Below are 27,744 nucleotides of genomic sequence, written 5' to 3' on the forward strand. Positions count from 1 at the left end.
AACATCATCTTCTACTTCTGTGTTTCTCACAAGATCAGGAAGGAAATGTCTATTGAACATAACCCAGATACAGTTTACACATTCAAACTGTATTACAACAGCTAAGTCAATTATAGTGTATTATCGCTGCTTAAATATAACATTAGCACATATTTGGCAGTGTATAATTAACCCTTTCATGCATGAATTATGAGAACCTGAATCAAGATTTTTTTCCCCAAGTGATTTTCATTCCTCTTAGGGCATGAAAAAAAAAAAAAAAACGAGATTGAATTTTTTAATGAACCTATTTTTCATGGAGTTCCAAAAATGTCCACTCACCTGGACACCATGTGTTTAATTTTAGAAGCAAAAAAAACATGTATTTACTGATATACTGTGTGAAAACTATGAAATAAAAACATGTTTAATGCAGCTAATCTGATGTTTTCTCACATTTTAACACACTCAAATACTAGCTATTAATCACTTCATGGAGATAATATGCAAAAAAAAAAAAAAAATTGTTTAAAAAAGCAACAAATAAAAAAAAAAAAGAAGAACACTTGTTGATTACAGTCTAATAACAATTAGCAGTTTGTTTGTTTTTTACACTCAAACATGTTAGTGCAGATCAGGTTTATCTAGAACAGCAAAGTTACAGTAATGGTATGAACTGCAGTGTATGGGATGATGCATAAGTGTCCACTGTGTTGGCTGATATGGAACTAAAACAACAAAATCCATGAATATACAAGAGAACACCTTTGAACAGCTGTCCACTGTAGTGACCACTATGCATGAAAGGGTTAAATATAGCCTACAGCCGCATATTTATCGTTGTCTCTACTGCCACCTAGAGGAAGTTATTTTAAACTACAGTATTCTTACCATGAAACCATTTCTTTGCACAGTGATTACTTTAAAGGTAGGGTACGAGATGTTTTCCTGGAGCATTTTTTACTATATTGCTTAAATTCCCCTTCACTCCCTGATTGCAACCAATTATTTAAATACTCTAACACAAAATAAAACATTTTTAAGTCACCTGTGGAAAGGACAGGACTGAAAAAACAGCATCCAATCATTTTAACCGGCCCATCGAAATGATTGAATGGTGATATGTCTATCAAATTCAACTGCCATTTGTCCCTCCCCCCTCCCCCCTTGAGATTACAATCAATACAATGGAGGTGTGGCTTCGGGGGGGAAGTCTGGAAGAGGGGGGTTTGGACTTTGAATTGTGTATTTCCAAAATGTAGCTTGCTTGAACTGTTTTTCCAGGATCTCCTATGCCACCATTAAGTACATTTAACAGATGATAATGAATACAAACTGTAGTGACTCTTTGTCATCTAAATTAAACCAACTTAAAAGTGGCTGAACATAAGACCATAACAGAACTCAAATAACCACGACATCAGTGGTTCCCAGCCTTTTTTTGGTGTGACCCCATTTTAACCTCACAAATTTCTGGCAACGCCAGACATTCAAAACAGAGCTTTTTTTTTTTTTTTTTTCTCTGCTAAAATCAGTTTGTTTTTGATCATGTAATAGTTTGCAATACTATGTTGCAAATAAACGTTAATTTTAGACAACATTTAGTCTATATAATGTATATTGTTATGGACGGAGGCAGAAAAGCCAGGTGTAGATTACTGCACAAAATGAGAATGTCTTTTTCCTTGGTCAGGGTATGTACAGTCAGTCCAGCTTGGATTTACAAGGCAAATTAATACTAAACAAACAAGAACTCAAACCATGAATTATGAAAGAGCTGCAGCATCTGAAACTGACCACAATGAACATTTGAAAGATAAACAGAACCACAGTGCTTCATTTTCAGCTTCACAGTTTGTCATGTCTTTATGGATTGTAATTGTCTCTCTCAACTCACCATATATTTTTTAATAGTAAATTTTTTTTAATCAATTACAAGAAAATAATGTATATTAAGTACAAGTTCCCCATTGAGAGGCTTGTGTAAAGCTTCAATCAATCAATCAATCAATCAATCAATTAGTCAACCAATCAATTAATCTATTTTATCACAAAATTATTAAAAACAGTTAAAATTGACAATTCATTTGCAAGACACATTTTGTAACAGGACACCCCAGAAGCAGTCCTCATCTTATAAATGCAGCATTAAACATGAGATAAGAGACACAATTTACATTATAATCTTTAATAAGGATTCTGTTGGGTTTCTGTAGAATTGACTTAGAGTCTGGTTTTGACCAACTCTATATATAAAATGTCAAGAGATAACTTTTTTGTGATCTGGCGCTATATAAATAAAATTTGATTGATTGAGTGATTTAATTGGTTTTCCCCTGTAAGTCGCTTTGGAAAAAAGTGTCTGCCAAATGCGTAAACATAATAAATTCAAATGTTCTAGATAACTATGAACATATTTTAAAATATTTGCCTATCTATGTAATGATGTTTCTTGTGCAAGCTCGTGTAGCTTTAAAGAAGAGTCAAAATCAACACTTTTGGAGATAAGTAGTTTTCACTGCACAAGAATGAGATTAATCTGGAATCCTGTCTCTTGGCTTTTATCATCTAAATGTATAATTGCTTTTATTGTTTTTATTCATTCTTTTATGTGTTTTATTTGTTTTTATGTCTGTGTACAACACTTTGGCCAGCTGCATTGTTTTTAACCTTCATCCTACCAACATAGTTCGTATCCTAATTCTACCAGCTGGGGTCCATGTGGACTCCACTGTGATATATGGTGATATCACATCTTAGTAACGGACAGGAAAGGTCATTTCATTTTGGAATGTTTTTATTACATATGAAAACAGTTTGTATCGTAAAACATTGTTACAATAACTAATTGTGTAAGAATGAGGGTGATACAAATTCTCAAATCACCCTGATTTTTAACAATTGGATGTCTCGGAACCTTCAGCCTCAGAGCTGTCCTCTGCCTCTAAAATAGACCTAAGGGCTTGTGCAGCAGTGTACCTTGCTCTTCTATTTCTGTTCACCATTACTTACTGAAACAAATAATAAAATTATACTTTAGATGCTCATTATGAACTACAGAAAAAAAACTATTCAACTGGGGTCCATTTGGACCCCGATCACAAGTTGAATACAGTACCCATTATGTCAGATTGTTTTTGGAACTAATAGAAACAATCGAACATAGACATACAGACAGACAAACTCCTAGCACAAAGTGATCATTCAATGAATGATACAGCAGAGACATATAAAAATCATGTCCTGGGGTCCAGTTGGACCCCAGCTGGTAGGATGAAGGTTAAAGTGCTTTATAAATTAAAGCTGACATGACTCTGGAAAGTAAACATGCATAATCATGTAGAACATGAGTCTCAAACATGTGGCCCAGGGGCCAAAGGTTCCAATCCGGCCCGTGGGATGGATTTGCAAAGTGCAAAAATTCCACAGTCAAGGCTGTGGAACTCATTTTTGTTCAGGTTCCACATACAGACCAATACGATCTACGGTCAAATAATAGCAGAATAACCTACAAAAAATAATGACTCCATATTTTCTTCTTGGTTTGATGAGAAAAAAATATTACACTATGCCTAGAAATACTGACAACTTCAAATGTGCGTCTTTGTTTTAGTACAAAAAAATAACATTAAATTATGAAAATATTAACATTTACAAACTGTCCTGTAACAATAAAATGTGAATAACCTAAACAAATATGAACAACCTGAACTGTCTAAAGAAAATGAAAGCACAGTTTTAACTATTTTCTGCCTGTTACTAAGTGTTTAGTGTCTTTGTAGATCCGATCCATAATGCACATGTAGAAATGATAAGTTGGGGCAGAATATTGTTAAAAATGCACTTTTTTTTTTAAAGAAATTTCAGTTTTTTCAGGTTATTCACATTTTTTATCCATTATAATAAATGATCCACTATAAGAAAAAAAAGAGAACAGCCCAACAAATTATCCACTATAAGAAAAAAAAAAAAAAACAAAAAAAAACAAGAAACAAACTAGAAGCACTCGGAGAGCGCAGACCTCCGCCAAGGCTGATCAGTGGCCCCCCCGTGGGCCCCCCCCGCCCCTGAATACCACCAAAATTTAATCATTTCTTCCTTATCCCATTTCCAACAAACCCTGAAAATTTCATCCAAATCTGTCCATAACTTTTTGAGTTATGTTGCACACTAACGGACAGACAAACAAACAGACAGACAAACAAACAAACAAACCCTGGCAAAAACATAACCTCCTTGGTGGAGGTAAAAAAAAAAAACATTATCCACCTTTTCAGTTAAGGGGGTGCTGTTTACCTGAAAGGTCTCTTGCTTTAAAATTAAGGCCCCCACAAAAAATAAAAGCATAGGCTGAAAATTTTTAAGGCCTTCAGCTAATATGGCTAATGCTAACAAAGTAACCCACCGGAAGTGGAGGTCAGTACGCTAAAAATAAAGTTATTTTAAAAATACATAGTGGATAATTTTTTGGGCTGTTCTCTTTTTTTCTTACAGTGGATACATTTTTGGGCAAATGGACAATTTTTTTTGGCTTTTCTCTTTTTTTTCATTGTAGTGAATAATTTTTTTGACTGTTCTATTTTTTTTCTTATAGTGGGTAATTTTTTGGGCTGTTCTTTTTTTTTTCTTATAGTGGATAATTTTTTTGCCTGTTGTCTTTTTTTCTTATAGTGAATAATTTTTTTGGCTGTTTTCTTTTTTTCTTATAGTGGATAATTTTTTTGCCTGTTGCCTTTTTTTCTTATAGTAGATAATTTTTTGGGCTGTTCTCTTTTTTTTCTTATAGTAGATATTTTTTTGGTCTGTTCTCTCTCTCTCTCTCTCTCTCTCCCTCTCTCTCTCCCTCTCTCTCTCTCTCTCTCTCTCTCTCTTTTTTTTTTTTTTTTTTCTTATAGTAGATAATTTTTTGGGCTGTTCTCTTTTTTTTCTTATAGTAGATATTTTTTTGGTCTGTTCTCTCTCTCTCTCTCTCTCTCTCTCTCTCTCTCTTTGTTTTTTTATTTTTTATTTTTTTTTCTTATAGTGGATAATTTTTTGGGCTGTTCTCTTTTTTTTCTTATAGTGGATATTTTTTTGGTCTGTTCTCTCTCTCTCTCTCTCTCTCTCTCTCTCTCCCTCTCTCTCTCTTTTTTTTTTTTTTTTTTTTTTTCTTATAGTGGATAATTTTTTGGGCCACCGTACACATGAGATGAAATCAGGCTGAATGTGACCCCTGACAGAACATGAGTGAGACCTTCTGCAGAAGGACATTCATCAGAACTGGTTCATTAAACCCAGTGTCAGCCTGGGTTCCACCGCTGGCTGTGCTGTGTTTCCATTTTTTAACCAGACATTTGAGGAAATAACTCAGTCTTTTCTTGGTTCCATCAGACTGTGTGCTGTTTGTTTGCTGGTGGATTATTCCTGGTATTACTGGTAACTCATGTGTGACCCTCACTGGTGTTGACTGGGACCAGGGTGGGCTTCAGGAGGAGGAGGAGGAGGAGGAGGAGGAGGAGGAAGGCTTGTGTTGTGATGGGACTACAAATCCGTTAGCGGCCACAGCCTCCTCCTCTTCCATCATGGCTCCGTCGGTGGACAGGCAAGGATACTGGGGACGGCCGACCTCCACCCTGGACTGGTGTGAAGAAAACTACCTGGTCTCCTTCTACATCGCAGAATTCTGTGAGTACAACCCGGACCAGGTCACCCACAGCCCGGCTAACCTCTGCCGGGTTCTGGAGGGTGTTTCTGTGGAAGACGGAGCCTGTTCACGTCCAGCCCAGTCTCCCCTGGACGTAAACACACGTCTCCGGTTGGAGTAATCACACATTATCGGCGTATGAGCTTTAAAATATGTATGTTTACCCGGTATGTTAGCATTAGCATGTATGCTAGCTGTGCTTTAAGTGAAATGATAAAAATTAGCAGAGCTAGCAAACAACCTGTTCTGTTCCGATCTGTTTTACACCGTCTCAGCCAAAAATCACACACAACACCTGGATTTACTCTCATTTCCATTAATCTGTGTGAAAACCAGGGTTTCTTCTCTTTTCCTGATGCTGTTTTTTTTTTTTTTTTTTTTTTTTTTTCAAGCTGCACTTTTAGCTTGATAAAATATCTGTCATACTTCAGACGTTCGGTGCTTTTGTCCAAAACTGGTTCCACAACCAGCTTTATCTTAGATTTGAACTCGTGTCAGGATCAACTGTTCAGGATCTGTCATCTGCCAGTGTGTCAGCAGGACAACCTGCGGTTCTCTGTTGAAAAGCACAGAGAATTATCTTAAAAACTTCCTGGTAGGGCTGTGTAATAGTGACTACATTCACTTCTGTAGATGTCAGATCAATATTAAAGCTCTCACTGTATTAAAATATGATGGAATGCATGTAATGAGCCACTTTTGCAAAAATAACTGCAATCAACAGTGTTATCGTACTAATAAAACTCTGGGGCAGGGACTAAAATGGGCTGCAGAGTTGTTTTCAGTGGGTCAAGTAAAATGTGCAGCTTTAATATGAAATATGCATTCATTTTGATAATTAAAACTGAAATTTTAACGGTTCTGGAGTGTTGACCTCAGAAAAGCATTAGAAATGCAGAGCATAAGATTCACTTGTAAAAACTGAAAAAAAGCAGCAGAAATTGCATTAAAGAAATGACAAGATAAAGCATAGAAGTGATGTAGGGTCGGAAAAGGCTTCATTTGTTCAGCTGAAAAAAGATGAAAAGGATGTAAAGGAACAAGATGTTGGGAAAATGTGTGGTTCTCTGTTGAAAAGCACACAGAATAATCATAAAAACTTCCTGGTAGGGCTGTATAATAGTAACTACATTCACCTCTGTAGATGTCAGATCATTATTAAAGCTTTCATAGTATTAAAATATGATGGAATGCATGTAATGAGCCACTTTTGCAAAAATAATTGCTATCAACAGTGTTATTGTACTAATGAAACTCTGGTTCAGGGACTAAAATGGGCTGCAGAGTTGTTTTCATTGGGTCAAGTAAAATGTGCAGCTTTAATATGAAATATGCATTAATTTTCCTGATTAAAACAGAAATTTTAATGGTTCTGCAGTAAAACTTACAAATGTTGACCTCAGGAAAAAAAAAAAAAAAAACGCAGCAGAAATTGCACTAAAGAAATGACAAGATAAAGCATGGAAGTGATGTGGGGTCGTAACCGGCTTCATTTGTTCAGCTGAAACAAGATGAAAAGGATGTAAAGGAGCAAGACGTAGGAAAAATGTGTGGTTCTCTGTTGAAAAGCACAGAGAATAATCATAAAAACTTCCTGGTGATAGTAACTACATTCACCTCTATAGATGTCAGATCATTATTAAAGCTTTCATGTTGTTAAAGTATGATGTAATGCATATAATGAGTCAATTTTGCAAAAATAATTGGAAACAACAGCGTTATTGTAGTAATAGGAAATGGGCTGCAGGGTAGCTTTCACTGGGTCGAGTAAAATGTGCAGCTTTAATATGATATATGCTTGAATATTTCTGATTAAAACTGAAATTTTAATGGAGCTGGAGGAAAACTTACAAATGTTGACCTCAGAAAAGCCTTAGAAATGTAGAGAATAGGTTTCAAATGTTAAAAATGCAGCGAGACAAAAATTGCATTAAAGAAATGACAAGATAAAACATGGAAGTGATTTAGGGTCATAACAGGCTTCATTTGTTCAGCTGAAACAAGATGAAAAGGATGAAAAAGAATGCGATGTAGAGGAACTCTGTGGATCTCTGTTGAAATGCACAGAAAATAATCATAAAAACATGCTGGTAGAGCTGCTTGATGGTATCTATATTCACTGCAGAAATAAGATCAGTAATTAACCTGCCACTCTACTGTATTAAAACATGATGTAATGATTAATTTTTTGCACAAATAATTGCAATTAATGGCAATATTGTCCATTAAACACAGCGGAAAGGTTTCAGTTGTAAATACGCAACAATAGAGAAAATTCCATTAAAAAACAACAAGATAAAAGACACTAAATGACTGCAAAAATGTGATTAATAGCTAATAAAAGTATTTGAAGCATGTAAAATGCTTAGAATTGTTGAGAGTGTTTTGACATTAGAAGAGTAGAAATATAGATCTGTAACAATTCATGATCTATTTTGTAAGTTTGAGTTTTGGTCTGAAAAAGTTTGGAAGTCACTGATCTACTCTGTATTTCTATTATTCTAATAATATGTTAATTATGCACATGCAACAATAATAGTTTCACTCAACATTTTTTCTACGGGTGAGTAGAGATGATCGCAGTTAAACAAAATTATCATGAATAATATATGATGACTGTGCCGTAATTGTCTGATTATTATTTTATTACAGTCTGAAGCCTGAGTAAGACTTGAAGAAACTAGATGATTAAATTTTCCTAAAGGACAAAAATGAAATGGAAAATGACATATGAGACTGTTTTTGTGATTTCGTGCTTATTTGTTCATAGAACATTAAATCAAACTAAGGAAAATTAGTGCAATCTGAATTCTGTGTCAACAAAATAAGATGTTACAATGGTTATTTGTGATGTTAGACTCTTCATTTTGGTTAGAAATAGAAAAAAAATGTCTTCAATATTGCAATGAATCGAAAAAGCTGGTGATGATAGAGGTTTAGACTTAATATTAGGTGTAAAAAGTGTAATTATTGATGTTCAGGAGCAATTATATCTCAAAAGGTAGAGTAAAAATCACATCCAGAGGCTCAGTTACACATTTATTTGTTCACTGTGAGTCTATTGTTCAAGGATTCACATTTATTCTTTTGGTGTTTCTTACTTTGACTTTATATTTGCAAATACAGTTAATTGGGGTTCTGTTTAAGTGAAAGTGCTGACAATTTTTAGGAGATGGTCTCAGCTGCTACCGTTACTATACCATTATTACAGGGGTTATTATACTTGATTATGGATTTAAATATCTATTATCAGTCGATCTCTGGTCAGAAAATGACAAATACTTCAGAACATTCCAGAAATCTGAAACATCCAAGACACGTGCAAAGATAAAATTAGAACGTGGATGAGTTAAATGTTTTGTCATGTTTTATCTGACAAAAAAGACCCTGAAGACAAAGTTTGAAATAAGACTGTCATAATATACATATATAATCATAGACGCTGTTATAATTAAAAATAACACTGCAATATGATACAATTATATGATGATAATTCCAGGGTTTATGATAATTTTATGTATTTTATGATTATTTGCAAGTTCAAATCAAAGACCGTCATTTACTTTTTTCCTAATGTGTCATTCAGTTTAAAATCCTACTTTCTATCTTGGTTTTAGAGTCATTTTCCATTAGAAGCTGAATAAAGATGTAACTCTTAACCGTTTTCACACATCAGATCATCAGATACAGTCCATGTACTGTTGTTGCTAATGCTGTTGTTCATTGTTGGATGTGATGTAACTGTTGGACCGAGGTCGACTTGAGCCAAGTGGGTCAGAGGTCATGAAGTCCATAAACTAGAAGTAGACCACATGGACAAAACACTGTCACATGGCTGATATCACAGGTAACTCAGGAAAAGGCTAATCATTCATTAAAGGCTGGTATTTAGTCCTGAGTAAAAGGTGAAGAAATAAGACAGTTATTTGTGTTTTTAAACTATTTGTAGAAGGGACAAAAATTCATCTGTGATCCTGATTTTTGTGATTTAAGTTTATTTATGTAATTCATAAGATAAAAGAAAGACACAGAAAAGAAAATCTGCTTTTACATGTCGGCAAATTGACCACACTATGTGTGAAAAGGAGCAGAAAGAAGACTCCTCTTATATTTTCTGCCTCTTTCACTAAATATTTGTGTTTACAGTAATAATTTCAAACAGAATTGTAAAATCATCCTCTTAATACAGTATCTGCTATCACTTTGTCATTTGCAAAAAATGAAAACATTGCAAACAATTTATTCTTTAATTTCTCATTTCTTTAACCTTAACCCAACAGCCAAGCACTTTATTATGAAAAGACTGATCAAAAAGCTTAGAATAAGCATAAAACATGCAAATAATAAACAAAAATAACATTTTAGATCATTTCAAACATGCAAACATGCACGTGAACATACCAAGTTTTCACGTATCAACACATAACTGAATGAAAAAAAATAAATATATATCTAAAGACACAGTAAATAGTAATGTTTGTAGAAGCAATTTTGCAAGTAATATTATTTCTGTATTGCTGTAAACTGATCAAAAAGCTTAAAATAAACATAAAACATGCAAATAATAAACAAAAATTACATCACAAACATACATGTGAACTTACCAAGTTTTCACACATCTACACATAACTGAATGGAAATAAATGTATAAATACACAGTCAAAGAAAAATTTGCAGCAGAAATTTTTTTTTTACAAATAACTTAATATTAATGCTGTATTCTGTTATTGTGTCATTTATTTCCATTGGAAATAATAAAAATGCTCACATCGGTGACACAACATCCACCCTCTTCCATAAACCTCTTCAGCAAAAAAGTTCCTTGTACATTTTTTTTAAGTGATTAATATTTAGCTATATATTATTTCAACTCCTACAAATCATTGCACAAATTCACCCACATACTGTTATGTTCATAGCTTGAGTTAATACATTTTTTTGTATATTGCCCATAAGTAAAATGTTTCTTGCATTCTACATTATTGGTGCAGTATTGAATTTGACCAGATCCATAAATATCAGTTTGTTTGCCTTTAAAAATAGTGGCTTTGTGTGATCTCAATATCCCACCTTATTAACTAACCTTGTTGTTCTTTTTTGCAATGTACATAATGCTGGTGTTCCCTGATTTTCACCACATGAAGCAAAAAAACAAACATAACTACAATCTGGGTTCTTTTTCAGACACATTTGTGTTTTTAACTCACACTCTGACCCTATTATTAATCTACAACTCTGACAAATACCTAAAAAAAAAAATCACAGAATTGGACCTTTTAATGGCAGAAATCTTTTTACTGTCGAGGTTTTTTTTTTTTTACCGACGCTGATCTGAACGCAGCCTGTCAGTGTTTCTGACAGTTGAGGCAGTTGTTTGAGCAAATGCTGGCCTTGCAGGATAATTGTTTTCAGCCACACAAGCTTTGTTTGGCCTTTAAACGCAGATTTAGATTACAATAGCTGGAATGTGGATTGTTTTTGAGTAAAAGAGACGTCACCATGACTTCAATTGTTGTTTGACGTGAGCTTTTGTCCGTTATTTATCTTCTGTCTCTTTAAAATGTTAACGGTAGAAAGAAATATCACGTCCTTATCTCTGGAACAGCCTGTATGTTCTGTTAATGGTTTTATCTGCCTGTTTTGGGTTTTTTTGTACTTCTCTAATGTCTCATATTGCAGGTTTTGTTGTGTAGTTGGACTGATCTGATGACATTAGGTGCTATTTTATATCCAACTCAAGGGCTATGAAGCTGAATCAGCTCATTATTGACCTCAAGTGCATTTACATCAGTGTATTGAATAAATAAATGGAATGAAATACCTGTAAAAGGAAAAAAACAATCTAAGCATTCCCAAATATTAAAACCCATGTCTGGTTATTGGTTAGCCTCAAATTTGTTAGCATTATGATTATATTTTTTAATCACGTAAAGATTAAAATTTCTTTTTCAAATGAACCAGTCAAGAGAGCAGCATAAATAAATAAAAACTTTACAAATAAGTTTACAGCACAACAAACACATTTATTTTGTGTAGTCATACAACAGGGGGCTTGCTCAAGTCTTGAAAGTCTTAAAAAGTATGGAATTTTGAAATGCAAAGTATGGAAAAAGTTTCTCTCGTAGTCGAATTTTAGAGTACGCTCAAAGGCACATAATCTTGTAAGATAAGAAATACATGAGGAAAACATATAAAACACTAGATATGATTTCACTAACCAGTCGTTACTGGAATGATTCTCGTGAAACTTGTTTTGTGTGACATCCATGCCCTTGTGATTTTCATATGTTTTAAAAATGTTTCTGTCAGTAAATCATAATTTACTGCAAATTATGCATCTATTCATACGTACATTTATTAAAATTAACTTTTCTACTAGACACAACAGGTACAATCTCAACCAAAAAATTAGGCTTGCAAGTATAAAAGAACATAAAGTCATGGTCTTGGGGTAGAAAAATAGCAGTTTTGAAAAAGTTTTTATTTGGATAAAGAGCAAGCACCCTGTAATAAATATCAAAATAGGAGCATGCTCAGATCTTGTAACAGGAAGCTTCTTCCTATTTAGATTACATGAGTTAAACACAAATCTGTTTTTAAAAAATTAAATAGAATGAGATCACAGCACAGCTTTTCCTGTTTTATATATATTACTTTATTGTAATATTAAATTTATTTCCACAGAGTTTTGAGTAAAATGTCATAAACTAATGTGACTAAATCCCACGTCTTTTATTTTAATCATAGTGGCTACAGGAAATAATGCAGTTACTGATAAAAGTCTGGGTATAGAATACAATAAGACACATGTGCGTCTCATCTGGATGTCTGACAACCACACACATGCTCTTTCTGATGTGTGTTCCTGCAGTTATTATCGCTAATCAAAGTCCAAAAATGTCGCTCCAAGGACTCATGGAAACGCCTCGTCTTTTATCAGTCACCTGCAGATAAAGCCGAGGTGTCAGGCTCAATGAGAAAACCCCCATTAAGCGATGTCACCTTTCAAACCGCTGCAATATCCTGGTAATTCGGGATGTTTTTCCACGCCTGCATTTGCACATCACACATCACAGCCAAGTAAGCGGCCGGCGATGTGTAAACGCTGGAGAAGTGAGTGCACAGCCATGGCCGGAGGGGAAGGAGGTATAAATACGTACATAAACACTGACACCAGCTGAGGCCCCGTTTGCAAGCAACGCCACGTTTAACGGTAACTAAAAGACAGTTGGAGAACAGTTCATTCACTCCTGCTTTATCTGTTCTTACATCACTAGTATAAACACTGAAACTACACTCTGTATAACACCACACAACAATATCACATGTTTTGTCCAAACATGCATCTCACTAGTGTGATAGCGTTTTTCACACAAGGACTTTCTGCATGAAGTCACAGAGCACAGATCAGGTGTCTGTAATAAAACACCGTTCATGGAGGTTTTTCTAACAGACACAATGGAACCCAAACAGCCTCTAAACTCACTGCCTCGGTGTCACTTGGGAAAACACTTGTAGATGTTCAGATATCACACAGCTCATGTCGTCCAGTTCTAATCCGCCCATTGTTTTTCATTGTTTTCAACAGGGAATACAGTCAGCAACCTCATCATGATTATTCCTCCTATTTATGGAGCTATCCAGACATTCCGAGACGGCCTGGAAAGTCGCTACATCTGCTCATTTCTGGGACTGGCAGGTCAGTGTTGAGACGGTGGGCGTTTCACTTCTTCAGACCAGAGATCCGATGATGAATCGGTTTAGTTAACGTGCTGTTTTTGACTAGAAACAGAGATGAGTTTTAAAGTCAAACTAGCACGTTGACCTGTGGGGAGCCATGGGTTCTAGCTCCTCTGATCCAGTTCATTCCTTTACTTTCTTTACTTTCTTGGTAAATTCCTCTGGCATTTTCAGTTGAATAACCTCTCAATTGGCATGTTTGTTTCTGCACATGAAATTTGACACCATGGCAATGTGGACCTATCTGTTGCTGGGTAACCCACTTCAATGATGATTCTATGATTCTGGACATAGCTACGTGATTGACCACTGGGAGGCCATTGTAGTCCAAAATTACTAATATCGCCCAAAATATTGGTCCTGTCAACTATAAGTTACAACTCTGACAGATGAAACAGTCAATAAAACCCCCGTAAATGATGTCAGTCACCAAGACCATCACCACCCACTCCCACTGTTCAGCTGATAACTTCATGGATCCATACAAAATAAATCAAAGTCACACATAGGAGCTGTCGACGTTTAGTTCCAGATTTAGGAATTCATTCACTCAACTTCAGTCCGAGTGGGAGTTTGTGTTTCCGTCACACAAGAGCAGAGCCCCAGGACTATTAGGTCCTATTTCAAGTATCACCTTCACTGAGGATCTAAGGGAATGAATCCATCCATGCATTGCTCCATCTTTTAACAATGTCTGCAATCTCAACACGGATCCACACATAAAATATGAATAGACACAATATTAACAGTATGTATATCTGTGAAAGTTTAGGAAAAAAAATAATGCATTTATGTTTGAATAAATATTTCATTATTGTTGCAAGAGCAGAGAATTTTGCCCGAACTACAAAGGATTGTTGTTATTATTGCACGACTTATTGCAAATAATTCACATTAATCAGGGTTATTGCACATTAGTGGAACTGATTGTATGAGGATACATTGTAGAACTAAAACCATCTTATCAACTTTTTCCTGCTACACTATCGTTGTCTTATCTTCCTTTAAATATTCACTACAGGTCAACTTTTATTCTATTTAACATTTTATTGACAGCACTGAAACATACTTGTATTGTTGTCGTCTTTTGCAGTCATACAGTATTTGCTATTGAGTGTTTTGTGTCATTTTTTTCCAGCTGTTGGCGTTGGTTCCTGGTGCTTTCACATGACGCTGCTCTATGAGATGCAGGTCAGTGTCCACATTTCCCCTGAATGTCTCCACCTGTAGCTGAGTAGTCTTAAAAGTGGTCTTAGATCAGGGGTGTCAAACATTCGGCCCATGGGCTAAAACTGGCCCACCAAATGGTCCAATACAGCACTGAAGATATTTTCAGTCAATGGTGTCAAAATTAATTTTGTTCAGGGGCCACATACAGACTAATTTGATCTCAAGTGGCTTGGATCAGTAAAATAATAGAATAACCTATAAATAATGACAACTCAAAAAATTTCTCTTTGTTTTAGCATTAAAAAGTAAATGATGGTTTACATTTACAAACTTCTTTCACAAAAAATGTCAATAACCTGAAATTCATTAATTTTAACGATAATATTCCAGTTATTTAAAAAAGAATAAGAATAATAATGACTTAATGATAATATTTTTCTTAATAAATTTCAGGTTGTTCATGGTATTCATATTTGTTTAAAGGACAGTTTTTAAATGCAAACATTTTCATGTAGTTTTACTTTTTTTTCCGCACTAAAACAAAAAGAAAAGTTTGCCGTTGACATTATTAGATTATTATGTTATTACTCGCACGTTGAGCCATGGGGAACCACAGGTTCTAGGTGCGGTAGTTTTTATGCTTGGTAGAGCTGATGTTTGGGGAAAGATGTGAGTCTATATTTTATCAGTAGTGACATAAAAATTGTTTGGTAAATCATTCTTTAAAATGAAAACAACAGTTAATATATTAATACAGATATCAAGGGACTGAAGTTAATAAATGCGTTGTTCTTGTTTTTAAACTTCATTTCTCGTCATGCAGTGTGGTACTGCGCTACCTGTCAACCATCATGGACATAGCAACGTAATTGTAAGGCTGCTGTATTCCAAAATTACTAATATCTCCCAAAGTATTGGTCCTATCAACTTGCCGTTTTCACTAGTCTCTTCCTTGACCAAGAATACATTAGTATGCCAAACTGCAGCAGTCAGCTCTTTCCAGATTTTGTGTGATGCCCGAGACACACACAGAGTCCACTTCCCATGTAAAATATAAGATTTACTGGTTCAACCTACTGTAAATGAATGTGACCCCTGAACTAAATTAGTCTGACACCCCAGTATTAGATGATGCTGAAACAGTGTGATCTCACAGTTTTACTCTGTTTTTTTTTTTCTTTCCCTGTGTTGCAGTTACTGGACGAGTTGCCGATGATTTACAGTACATGCGTCTTCGTCTACTGTCTGTAAGTGGCTCAGCCTTTTGGATTTATCGACGCTGAAACTCTGTCAAGCCTTAGGGGTCACTGGGAACAAATTTTGTGGGATCGAGGCGGTAAAATGAGCCAGTGAAGCCGTTACTGATGTCTCGATTCATGTTCTCCTGAGTATTGACTGAACTGGAAGCAGCGGAAATATTGATTCGAGGCTGGAATGGTGTATCTTGTTCACGTTTTTTGTTCTCTACCGTTTTTATGAGGAGAAAATGTGAGTGGTTTGTTTTTGTTTTTCAGATATGAATGCTTCAAACAGGAGAACACCATCAGTTTACTGACTGTTGCATTACTGTTATTCTTCAGTGTGTCAGTTAGTGTGGTGAGAAGTGATTTTAATTAACAAATACTTCATTAACTTTAAATATACGGTCATTTTAGCGAAACATGCTTAATGTGCACTGTTTTTTTTCTTGTTTTTTTTTTTTTTTTTTTTTGCATCTACAGGTGTACTTACAGTGGAAAGAGCCAGTGTTTCACCAGGTAAGGGAGTGCTCTGTGCCAGGTTCAGTCGTCTCATTGTTTGCTATTAGGGCTCAGTGTGTCTTAAGTAATTATTACCTTGTGCAAACACAAGCCCTTCTGAAAGAACATGTAATGCTTGTTTGGTAAAGGCCTGTTTTTACACAAGAAGAATTCATATTCCAACAGATACACTGTAAGGACAAAAGTATTGGGACACGTTGAATTCAGGTGTTTTTTTTTTCTAACGGGTCTGGGATACAAAATAATGACAAATGTTGAAATATAGTTTTATATTGAGATAAATATCATTGCATTGCATTGGAATAATTGTCCACACTCATCTGTATTATGGTTTGAAGTTTTCTTTTTCGTAGACGCTTATTTTGACAGTCGTTCAAAATAACACCGTGTCTTATAATCTTCACATTCTGCATCAGCTGATAGTTTACATTATAGCTCTTTTACCTTAGCTCTGTTTTTAGACTGAAAACATCTACAGTGAGACCACAAATCACCGCTGTTTTCTGTACAGTTTGTGCTGTCAATAGCTGAACTAAAGATCTGTTTGGAATCCACAAACAAGGTCAGAACTGTCATAGTTCAGTCTGAACCATGGATCAACAAACGGCAACTTAGCAAAGATAAGAACATCCCATAATAACTTAATACCTTCATAAGTCTCAGAGTCAAACTCACCCATGTAGAACATTTCAGCATCAAACTCCATTCTTTACATTTAGAGCTGTGTCCAGTGGAGAAAACAACAACAGTGATTCTAGATTTTATCACCAACTGTAAAAGTTGTTTCTTAATGGTTCTCATCCCATCTGATGTTGGTCTTTCTCACCATGGGAGACCATTTGAGTGACTTACTACTCCCTCTAGTGGTCACATAAATCTCTCGGCCTGTCACGGGTAATAAATTCACTTAATTTCTCCACAATCCAATACATTGGCATCTTTGGCAGAACTACACAGGTGTTTATTCTAAACAGTCTGATGATTTTTTTTAATATTTGAAAGTAGATATACTACATATAGTCCCTTTAAGATGCATTATGTACACTTGGTTGAGCTTATGTTGTAATTTTTTTCTTCCCTAAATAACTCCTTGTGTACTCTCTCCTTCCAGGTCATGTATGGTGCTCTCGTAGCCTGCCTGGTGATGCGATCTATTTTCATTGTTACCTGGTAAGTTTACTAAGAGGATGAACTGAGCTACAGCTTGTGAATATTTAGGGATTTTACTGAAGCTAAAAACTGTGATGTCGTTGTTTCCTGATCACAGGGTGTACCCCTGGCTGAGGCCTCTGTGTTACACCTCCTTAGGCGTCTTCATGTTAGGATTTCTACTGTGGAACATCGACAACATATTCTGTGACTCATTAAGGTGAGTATTAAAAGCTGGGAAGGAAAACGACTGTGGTGTAGTGTCGTGTCACTGTAGGAGTGTGTTTTTAAAGGTCCAGTTTGTAATACATATTTACTGACATCTAGACCCCTACTAAAAATCGCTACCATTGTCAGGTGAGAATAGAATAGAATAGAATAGAATAGAATAGAATAGAATAGATTTTACTGTCATTGTTACTAGGGCTGAAAGATATATTGTTATCGTATCTATATCTAGATATGAACATTCAAGATATTAATTTCGAAAAAGCAAGGATATAAACGATATAGATTTCCCCCGCGCTTGCCCTGCATGTATAGCTCTGGAAGTCGCAACAAATTTCCTTTTTATGATTGCCCTTGAATGCACCGCTAAGGCCAGCCAACCTCAAATCTTATTTCATGCTTGCTGATGTTAATGTTGATGACTGGCAGTGAGTTCTTATAAATAAAACTGCACTTTCCACATTCTTTTGTATTATGATGTTTGTATTTTTCTGAAAAATGCTTGGTTTTCACCGAACCCCTAGTCATATCATATCGATATCAAGATATCTGGCACGAATATTGAGATATGAAATTTTGTCCATATTGTTCAGCCCTAATTGTTACAGAAATAGGTAAAATCTGTTTTGCATCTCTGTTTCTGTTTAGCAGCAAACGCATAAAGTGCAAAGGAGAGTATTAAAATATCACACAAAATACTGAAAAAATTGGCTATATACTAAAACTACAAAGATAAAATATTAAATATACAAATACTGTTAAATACTACAATAATATATACAAAAGCTAACTATACTACAAATAAGAAATATTTACAACATAGTAGGATATGTACAAGTAATAAAGGACATAAAAAACAAGGTGCATGGGTTGCAATTATTGCAATGGGATCTTAACTTTATATTGACAGTTTTAATCCTTTTTCTTATCCTCAGTAATAAATGTCTGTCATCAAGAGTAAAACTCTGCACTAGACTTACTGAAAGTTGTGTTTGCAACATAATCGTATTAAGCTTGTTTCAGCTTGTTGTAGCATTAGCAGGATTACTCACTTTAATTGTGTGAAGTTGAATTCATGTGGCTGTTGGCGTCCGTCTTCAACCCGTCTAATAATGTTGGACGGTGCAAAAAATTGCAAACTTATCCCAGATCAGTTGTTTTTAATTTGTCTCACCTTCAGACCTAGATTCTCTCATCGTCATGAAATTGAGTCCCACGAGACAGAATTTAACTTAACAAAGATATTTATCAAAAATAGGCTTGGGATGCATTCACTGTCATCGTACATACACATTACATGAATCGTAAACTGAGTGAACATCATCAGTTATCTTGAGCTCTACATATTTTACTTGTTTTCTACCGCTGGTGTTGCTGCCAACCTCCTCTTCCAACTGTATGTTTTTGGACTGTTTCTGCAGATTTTTTTTTTTTTTTTACCTTTATTTAACCAGGAAAACCTCATTGAGATTAAGAATCTCTTTTTCAAGAGTGTCCTGGCCAAGACGGGCAGCAGTACATTAAATAGTTACAGACAGACTTCCATACATAAAACGAATACATAAAAAGCACATAGACAAGTCAAACCTTCCAAAGTCAACTCAAAAAGTGCTCATGAAATGTAGACAGAAGTGCGTCAGGTAAAACATCTGCAGCCAGATAGGTGCATCTACAGTTTTTCAACCATATAAAGCTGTTATATTTGCAGAGCTTCCTTTCTTAACTTAGGGTCAGGTCCTAAAATGGGTCTGCAGCTATTTTTAGTGGAGTATCAGTATACACAGTAAAAAAAAAAATCACTATAATAGGAGATATGAGTCATTTTCAAGTCAAGTCAAAGCCAAAGTCATCTTTATTGTCAGTTCTGCCATGTACATTGTATACAGAGAGCCGAAATTACTGGACTCTAAGGCCCCACAGTGCAAGTAAACATAGAGTGCAAATAACATGGAAAAGTGCAAAGTGCAAATAACATAGAAGAGTGTAAAAGGTCCATATTAAAGATAGTAGAAGAGTTTATAAATGTAAAATGATGAAAAATACAGATCTGAGGTAATAGATTTAACAACATGTAAATTAGGAAATAGTATGAAAACAATGTTAAAAAAAAAAAAAAAGAAAAGAAAAACCTCCAAATGGTGAAAATTATGCAAAAATACAAGGTGTAGCAAGGTCAAAATGATGTGCAGCAGTAATGAAAGACAATGAAAGAACATTTCAGGCACACTGGAAGCATCAGTAACAATATAAGCCTTGTTGCAAATTAAGATGTATTTTTGTCCTGAGGAAACATCAAATTGATTTCTTGAGTCTCCAGTCTAAGAAACCACAGGTGTAGAACAGTCTGAGCCAGACTGTCTAGAAGTAGTTCAGGCAGATCTAAGCAAAACAAGTTTTATACTTTACACTAAGAGGCGTTTTCCCATTTGGATTCCAGATATCACCTGCTATGACACAGAAAAATGAGAAAATGAAGCCTGTTCTGAGTTACTATCCCCAGATAACAGAGCACACATGGCGACCTTTACCTTCTGTAGATGATAATGGTGCATTCTAATGTAACGAAGGTCATATTTTAAGGTGATTATACCGTACTTTCCAGGCTATAAGCCGCACCTGACTATAAGCTGCAGGTGTCCACATTGTGACATGAGATATTTATACAGAAAGATTGTAAACAGAAAGATTATTTAAATATTTATTTCCATACCTTCACTGCTTTTTTCCAAACAGTGCCTGTAACACGGCAGTAAAATGGCAGGAACACGGCTGGTTCAAAAACCCAGAACAGTCATTGATCTGTATCTTCACCTTCCTTCTGCTCATTAAACCACTGCAGTTGTCTTCTTCAGTGTCAGAGTTGAACAGCCTCAAAGGCTCCATCACACACCTTCTACGTCTCTCCCTCTATTGTTGCTCAATGGCACTTGCGTGCTGCAGCTCTATTTCCTTCTTAGACAGACACATTGATTGCTTTTAACTTAAAAGCTGCAAAATATGCATTTCTTCGTGTGTTTTCCATGATGAGGGTTTGTGCGTGACATGCAAAATGATTGTTAAAAGTTCAGATTCAAACTTCTCCTCTTCATCACCTCTTTCACCTGTCTGTCTCACTTTTGCGCTTCCTGCTAGAGCGCCCCCTGGAGGCCGTTAGCCTGTATAAATCTATACTCGAGCTGCATCACTGAATAAGCCGCAGAGTTCAAAACAAGAAAAAAGTAGCGGCTTATAGTCCGGAAAGTACGGTACACTAATGAAAGCATAATTATCAATATCATATTCTAGTCTATGATCAGATTCGTCTAAATCACTTTAATTCTTTCACACTGGATGTTTAAGTTGCATTAGAATAATATTCAAGCACCTTTTCCATCTGAGTTAAGTCAGTTTTTATTGACACAGACCTAACCCAATACATTTGTGTCTTTGTCCCTCAGAGCCAGTAGACAAACACTGCCCTCTGGTGTTGGAGTTGTGACACAGTTCCATGCTTGGTGGCACATTTTCACAGGCCTGGGGTCGTACCTGCACATACTTCTGAGGTAAATGTTAATGCGATGCAGCAGCAGCAGCCGCACAGTTTGATAAATAACACTCATGTCCATGCATATGAACATCTGATGTTTATCTGTTTTAGCCTCCAAATCAGGTCAACCTACCTCAAGTACAGACCAAAAGTAAAGGTAAGTTCAACTCAAAGTGTAGAATAGCAGAACAGTATTGATCACAGGTGTCAAACATGCGGCCCGGGGGCCAAATCCGGCCCGCCAAAGGGTCCAGTCCGGCCCTTGGGATGAATTTGTGAAATGCTAAAATTACACTGAAGATGTTAACAATCATTTTAGTTCAGGTTCCACATTCAAACCAATTCAATATCAAATGGGTCAGGTCAGTAAAATACGACCCAATAACCTATAAATACTCACAACTCCAAATTTTTCTCTTTGAAAATATAAATCTTTGCATATATTTACACTAAAACAAAGTATAATTTTGCAAAGAATGTGAACAACCTGAAATGTCTTAAGAGAAGTAAGTGCAATTTTAACAATATTCCACCTGTTAATAAATGTTTTGTGTATTTGTAGACCTACTGTGATCTCTAAGTTATATATAATGTACATGTCTAAATGATCAACTGAAGCATGATATTGTTAAAATTGCACTTATTTTTTTCAGTTTGTTCATGTTATTCACAATGTTTGAAAGGATAGTTTGTAGATGCAGACATTTTCATAATGTAATTTTACTTTTTTCACTCTAAAACATACAGGAAAGTTTGGAGTTGACATTATTTATATATTATTATGTTATTATTTTACTGGTTTGGCCCACTTCAGATCAAATTTAGCTGAATGTGGCCCCTGAACTGAAATGAGTTTGACACCCCTGGTATAGATCATAGCTTTTAGTGGAAATGTTTATAGTGACCTCAGTTCAGTCGATCACTGACTGTTTTTGGGTCACAAAACTTTAGATAGAATCGTCCCTGCACAGCTGCTGTTATAGGGATCAAGTCATCCATTCACAGCGATAATTTTAGACCTTTTCATACCCATAGCCATTAATTTTCACCCTAATCAATGGACCATTAACACCTAGTTAAATGATGCCCCTTTCGTACATTTATGACCAAGCAAAAGGCAGAAATTGGCCGATTTTTTTTTTTTTTTTTCTGGTTTGAGTTATTTTCAGACGCTGCTGATACATTCATGTCATTCTGTTGGAGTTGTAAGTTTGAGCTGCTGAATGTGAAAAGCCATTCACATGCATTTATATGTCTAAAACAAGAGGAATTCTTCAGTTAGGGCTACTTTTTTTTATATAAACATTTATTACCTCCGCCAAGGAGGTTATGTTTTTGCCAGGGTTTGTTTGTCTGTTTGTTTGTCTGTCCGTTAGTGTGCAACATAACTCAAAAAGTTATGGACAGATTTGGATGAAATTTTCAGGGTTTGTTGGAAATGGGATAAGGAAGAAATTATTAAATTTTGGTGGTGATCGGGGGTGGGGGGGCCCACGGGGGGGGCCACTGATCAGCCTTGGTGGAGGTCTGCGCTCTCCGAGTGCTTCTAGTTTATTATTTTTCATTCATACAAAACTTTAAACATCATGAACAGCTTGAACATGACAGAGAAAAAATAAATACACTACCAGTCAAAAGTTTGGACTCACCTGGTTTTTCTTTATTTTCATGACTGTTTACATTGTAGATTCTCACTGAAGGCATCAAAACTATAGATGAACACAATTGAAATTATGTAGTAAAAAAACAGTGTGACATAACTCAAAGCGTGTTTTATAATTTAGATTCTTCAAAATAGCCACATTTTGCTTTTATTACTGCTTTGCAAATTCTTGGCATTTTCTTGATGAGCTTCATGAAGTAGTCACCTGAAATGTTTTCCAAAAGTCTCGAAGGAGTCCCCAGTGATGCTGAACACTTGTTGGTCATCTGCGGTCCATCTCATGTCATTTAAATGAGAAAGTGAGTCCAAACTTTTGACTGGTAGTGTATATAAATAAATAAATGAATAAATGAAAATAAATATATACAAACAAAGCAAAATAAATACATAAAATGTAAATAAATAAAATAAATCTCAAAAAGATGTTACAAACGTTAATCTGACAGCATTACATAGAAACAGCTGATTAAATAACATAAATAAAACTTAGGTATAGTCGAAATAATACTATACATGTACATTCCCATATCAAACAAAATGTCCCAATTTGTCACTTACTCACTACCCCTTCATTATCTCCACTCTTAATTAAATCCAAAAACATCTTCCAAATGTTATAGAATTCCGAAGTTCTCTTTTTAACCATATATGTCAGTTTCTCAAGAGCCAAACTTGAGGTTAAATTATTTAACCAGAAGTCAAAAGAGGGGCGACCAATATTTTTCCAACACAAAGCGATACACCGCTTAGCTTGTAATAAACATAGATCAAGTTAGGGCTACTTTTAGTGACAATGATCAGTGTAAAAATAATGTATCAATGTAAGAAACGTTCAATATAATTTCAGTGCTTCGACAGTAACAGTAGAGGGCAGTAAGAGTCGAGTTTGCTCTACCCAAAAAGTAGGCAAAACTTTATTTATGTAGTACTTTTTAAAATACATAGTTACAAAGTGCAACACACACATGAAAAAGGAAACAATAAAAAATAAACAGAACATAAGAAAAAAACCAATGAAATATTTCAGCGATCATACATGAAAAAAGTTACAGTACACAAGGACAAACATACACACCAATGCACACATACGTATATGACATACATGTATACACACCCACACATATGAACTCATACATGGAAAAATTTTTGATGATGAAGGTGACTTTTCTTTACACAAGGAGAAGTACATTGTATTTGTTGATAACCAGCTTGTTCTACCTCACAAATGGTAAAATGTCTATAATGTTCTGATAAGAGAGGAGTTAAAACCAGAGGTAAACATGTGGTTTCTTCAGGTTTCACTAAGGAAGAAAGAACTTAATGATATCACATATATGTTGATAATTATTGATACTGACCATAGACTGTGTATAATTATTGGATGTAAATACTGTAACTGTACCAAAGTGATTTAGCTGTTTCCTTGCTGGCTTTTTGGAACTGGAAGTGATTATATTTGGACAAAACAGGTGGTATGGCAGCATGACAGGTCAGACGTGGGCTAACAGTGAACTATTTTGAATATCTACAAACACTAAATCATTTAATGGACTTGGTATTGCATCTTATTAACTGTAACTATAGTTGAGCTGTCAATCAAAGCAGGCATCAGAGCTTCTGTTTATTTTAAAATTTTATTGATGGAGCAGAATAGGCATTCAAATAACTTACACTAGTGGGACTCCATAAAAAAAGAAATCTTGATTTCGTGTGTTTAGAGTAAAAATTCAGTCTGATATAGGAGAAAGGGCATTTTGGAGCTCCATCTGGTGGCTGTCAGTGGTATTACAACTATCATATTAATACATTGGTTTCATTTTTGGGGTTGAGGTCTTTAATCATGACTGATTAAAAAATTGTGATAATAATTTAGGCCTTATCATCCATTCATACTCGCATCAAATCAACAGCTGCCACAGCGCCCACAGAAATGAAATAAATAATTATCTTTATCACTGTTAAACGTGAATACAGTACGATAGACCGGACAAATTAAATGTTCTGTTATAATAATCATCTGACTAGAGCACAGGTGTCAAACATGTGGCCTGGGGGCCAAATCTGGCCCACCAAAGGGTCCATTCTGGCCCTTGGGATGAATTTATGAAATGCAAAAATTACACTAAGATATTAACAATCCTTTTAGTTCAGGTTCCACATTCAGACCAATTCAACCACAAATGGACACCACCAGTAAAATGCTAAATAAAAATCATAATAACACATAACAACTCCAAATGTTTCTCTTTGTAAATTAAAATATTTTCATGTATTTACACTAAAGCCAAGTTTATTTTGTAAAAAAAAAAAGTGAATAACCTGAACAAATATGAACAATCTGAAATGTCTTAAGAGAAGTACGTACATTTTTAACAATATTCTGCCTGTTAATAAATGTTTTGTGTATTTTTAGATCAACTGTGATCTGTAAGTTGTAATGTACATGTGTAAATGATAAACTGAGGCAGAATATTGTTAAAATTATACTTATTTTTTCAGTTTGTTCATATTATTCACATTGTTTGAAAGGATAGTTTATAGATGTAAACCTTCTTATAATGTAAATTAACTTTTTTCGCTCTAAAACATAGAGAAAAGTTTGGAGTTGACATTATTTATATATTATTATGTTATTATTTTGCTGGTTTGGCCCACTGCAGATCAAATTTAGCTGAATGTGGCCCGAGAAATAAAATGAGTTTGACACCCCTGGACAAAAACAAATCACTATATGTTGTTTTTATTCATGTATTATTTTCATTTCTTGTCTAGTTTTTTTGTTATAACCTCATCTTGGTCTGATTCCAGTTTCTCTGTGGCGTCTGGCCCACGTTGCACATTGAACCACAGAAGACCAGCTGAGAAGAAAGGGCGGAGCAGCTGACGGACGGTGACTGCCACGCCCAGACTCCACTGGCACCGGGACCTGCCGGCGCCCCTCTGCCCCTGCTGGGACCTCCGCCCACAGCCGGGGGCCAGGCGGACCCCAGGGCACCACCCCAGGGACCCTTCGGTTCTGAACTGTGGGGATTTGATAAGTACAGTATAGCACTGAGACCAGTTTTAAGAAACGACAGATTTCTTTTGTCTTCAACCATAATTTATTAGTTTTAGCTTTAGTTTTTTGAAGTGTAATTTTTTTCTCTTCTCATTAATTTTTTTAAATGCAGTTTTTATGTGTAATAATCCACGGCGGATGTAGATATAAGTGTTAATAAGGTTTGAGAAAAGGGAAAATAGTGTCATAAATCAAAGTTCATGTTATCATAGTTGTATGTTAGATTCTGTGGATATTTAAACCTCTTGAACCTTTAGATAATTACATACAGTAGATCCCTAAATTAATCTGACTCTATTACTGGTGTGTACTTCTATAAGCTGCAGATGGAGTTTTAATTAGGAAATAGTACTGTTCATCGTTTTTGGATGTTCATATTAACATACAGGATAGTAACCATCACCTATTGTACTACTGTAAAATCCTCTCCATTTGCTTGGCCACAGGCTCCTTTTTTACTTGACATTTTACTCTAAAACATGCCAGGACTGATTTTTAATGTCATGTTATTGCCAAAGTTGCTGTTTTAATCACATTCGTCTGCGTGAGCCATGTTTTTGTTAATCCTCAGTCAAAGTAAGCAAAAAAATACAGCGCTTCAATGTAATTTTGTTACATAAAATCACTGCACAAACTTCCAAGTTCATAGAGAAAGATCAGCCTCAAGTGTCAAGTTTCTGTGGACTTGGAAGAAGCTTTCACAGTCTTTAATGTGATACTTCTCGAAAACCTGCTCCGTCACGGAGTCAATTTCAAGATCCTTCTTGAAGATACAGATTTTAGTCTTAGTGTCACCTTAAACTGTTGACTTGAATTCATCAGTGCATTTTCATGAGATGTGTCTTTCGTACCATCTCGTCTGTGAACATTTAGTTGCGAATCGACCAGTATTTTGGACAAGAAATGAAACCTGCAGAAACACTGGAAATGCACAGGTTACGTCATACTCATACGTTTGTAGAGAAGTGAGTTTTAATGCAGGTTTAGAAACCAGCGCAGGTGTTTTCCTGGCAGAGGTGGTGGTACACTTGCAATGTGTACTGTGAAGAATATTTTAGGAGTTTTAATAACTACATGACTGAAGAAAATTAGAGCTATTAGAATAGCTTTTATGATGTATATACTTACTGTGATCACAGATTTACAGGTCTGTTTTCACCCTTAAAATGTCCACAAACAGGATCATTTATTGGGTTCTTGAAGATGAGCAGTTCTACTCCAGTAGCAGTAAAGAAATTCTTGTATTTGGTCAAAGACAAGTTACAAAATAACAGAAATTAACTGGAAATGAATAAGAAAATGTTTTCCATCAAGATCCCATCAGAGTTTTTTGGAACCATTTGCTAATTCTCTAGAAAAACCTGGACAATAGGTATGTTTACATGCACATTAATATTCCAGTTTTATTATTCTGAATTTGACCAGTGTCATGTAAACGACATATTCTGACTGAATATTTGGAGTTATTTTTTCTAAATGGAACCTTTTCCTAAGTCCTATGCTGATATTATTCTGCTTATGTAATAATTATTTGGATGTGTTTATAAGAAATGAAGAAAACTTGTCTGATTTTCATGTTTTACTGTAGGTTGCAACTTAAAGCCCTGTTTACACTACATTTCAGTTCTCTTTAACATTATGACTGACATTTCACAGATGGTATTTGAAGGAATGAAAGCGAGAGGATGAGTTCACACTGGGAAAAAAAAAAAAAAGTACAATACTGTGCAAAAGTCTTATTCCACCTTTGTCTTTACTCTTTTTAGGGATGAAATGGTCGTACATATT

At 35.2% G+C, this 27,744-nt stretch overlaps 1 protein-coding gene across 2 annotated transcripts; it reads left to right on the forward strand.

The window, feature by feature from the left end:
• The first annotated feature begins 5,384 nt into the window (after positions 1 to 5,384).
• On the forward strand, positions 5,385 to 27,744 carry acer3 (alkaline ceramidase 3). Of its 2 annotated transcripts, none has more exons than XM_030154941.1 (11): positions 5,385 to 5,643; positions 13,251 to 13,361; positions 14,541 to 14,593; positions 15,767 to 15,819; positions 16,087 to 16,168; positions 16,294 to 16,329; positions 17,444 to 17,502; positions 17,600 to 17,701; positions 21,147 to 21,251; positions 21,347 to 21,392; positions 25,749 to 27,744. In XM_030154941.1, exons 1-11 carry the CDS (start codon positions 5,541 to 5,543, stop codon positions 25,758 to 25,760), a joined length of 762 nt encoding a protein of 253 aa, XP_030010801.1. In that variant the 5' UTR covers positions 5,385 to 5,540; the 3' UTR covers positions 25,761 to 27,744. The 2 variants fall into 2 exon arrangements, with proteins under 2 accessions (XP_030010801.1, XP_030010800.1); XM_030154940.1 differs by having other exon boundaries at positions 5,479 to 5,643; positions 25,707 to 27,744.

This window comes from Sphaeramia orbicularis, chromosome 14 (genome assembly GCF_902148855.1).
Source record: "Sphaeramia orbicularis chromosome 14, fSphaOr1.1, whole genome shotgun sequence".
NCBI lineage: Eukaryota > Metazoa > Chordata > Actinopteri > Kurtiformes > Apogonidae > Sphaeramia > Sphaeramia orbicularis.

Excerpts from the sequence above, each read along its gene's own strand:
- acer3 (XM_030154940.1), top strand. The coding sequence starts at position 5,541 with ATGGCTCCGTCGGTGGACAGGCAAGGATACTGGGGACGGCCGACCTCC. Across the intron at positions 14,594-15,766 it reads CGCTGCTCTATGAGATGCAG|TTACTGGACGAGTTGCCGAT; the intron begins GTCAGTGTCCAC and ends CCTGTGTTGCAG. Across the intron at positions 16,330-17,443 it reads AAGAGCCAGTGTTTCACCAG|GTCATGTATGGTGCTCTCGT; the intron begins GTAAGGGAGTGC and ends CTCTCCTTCCAG.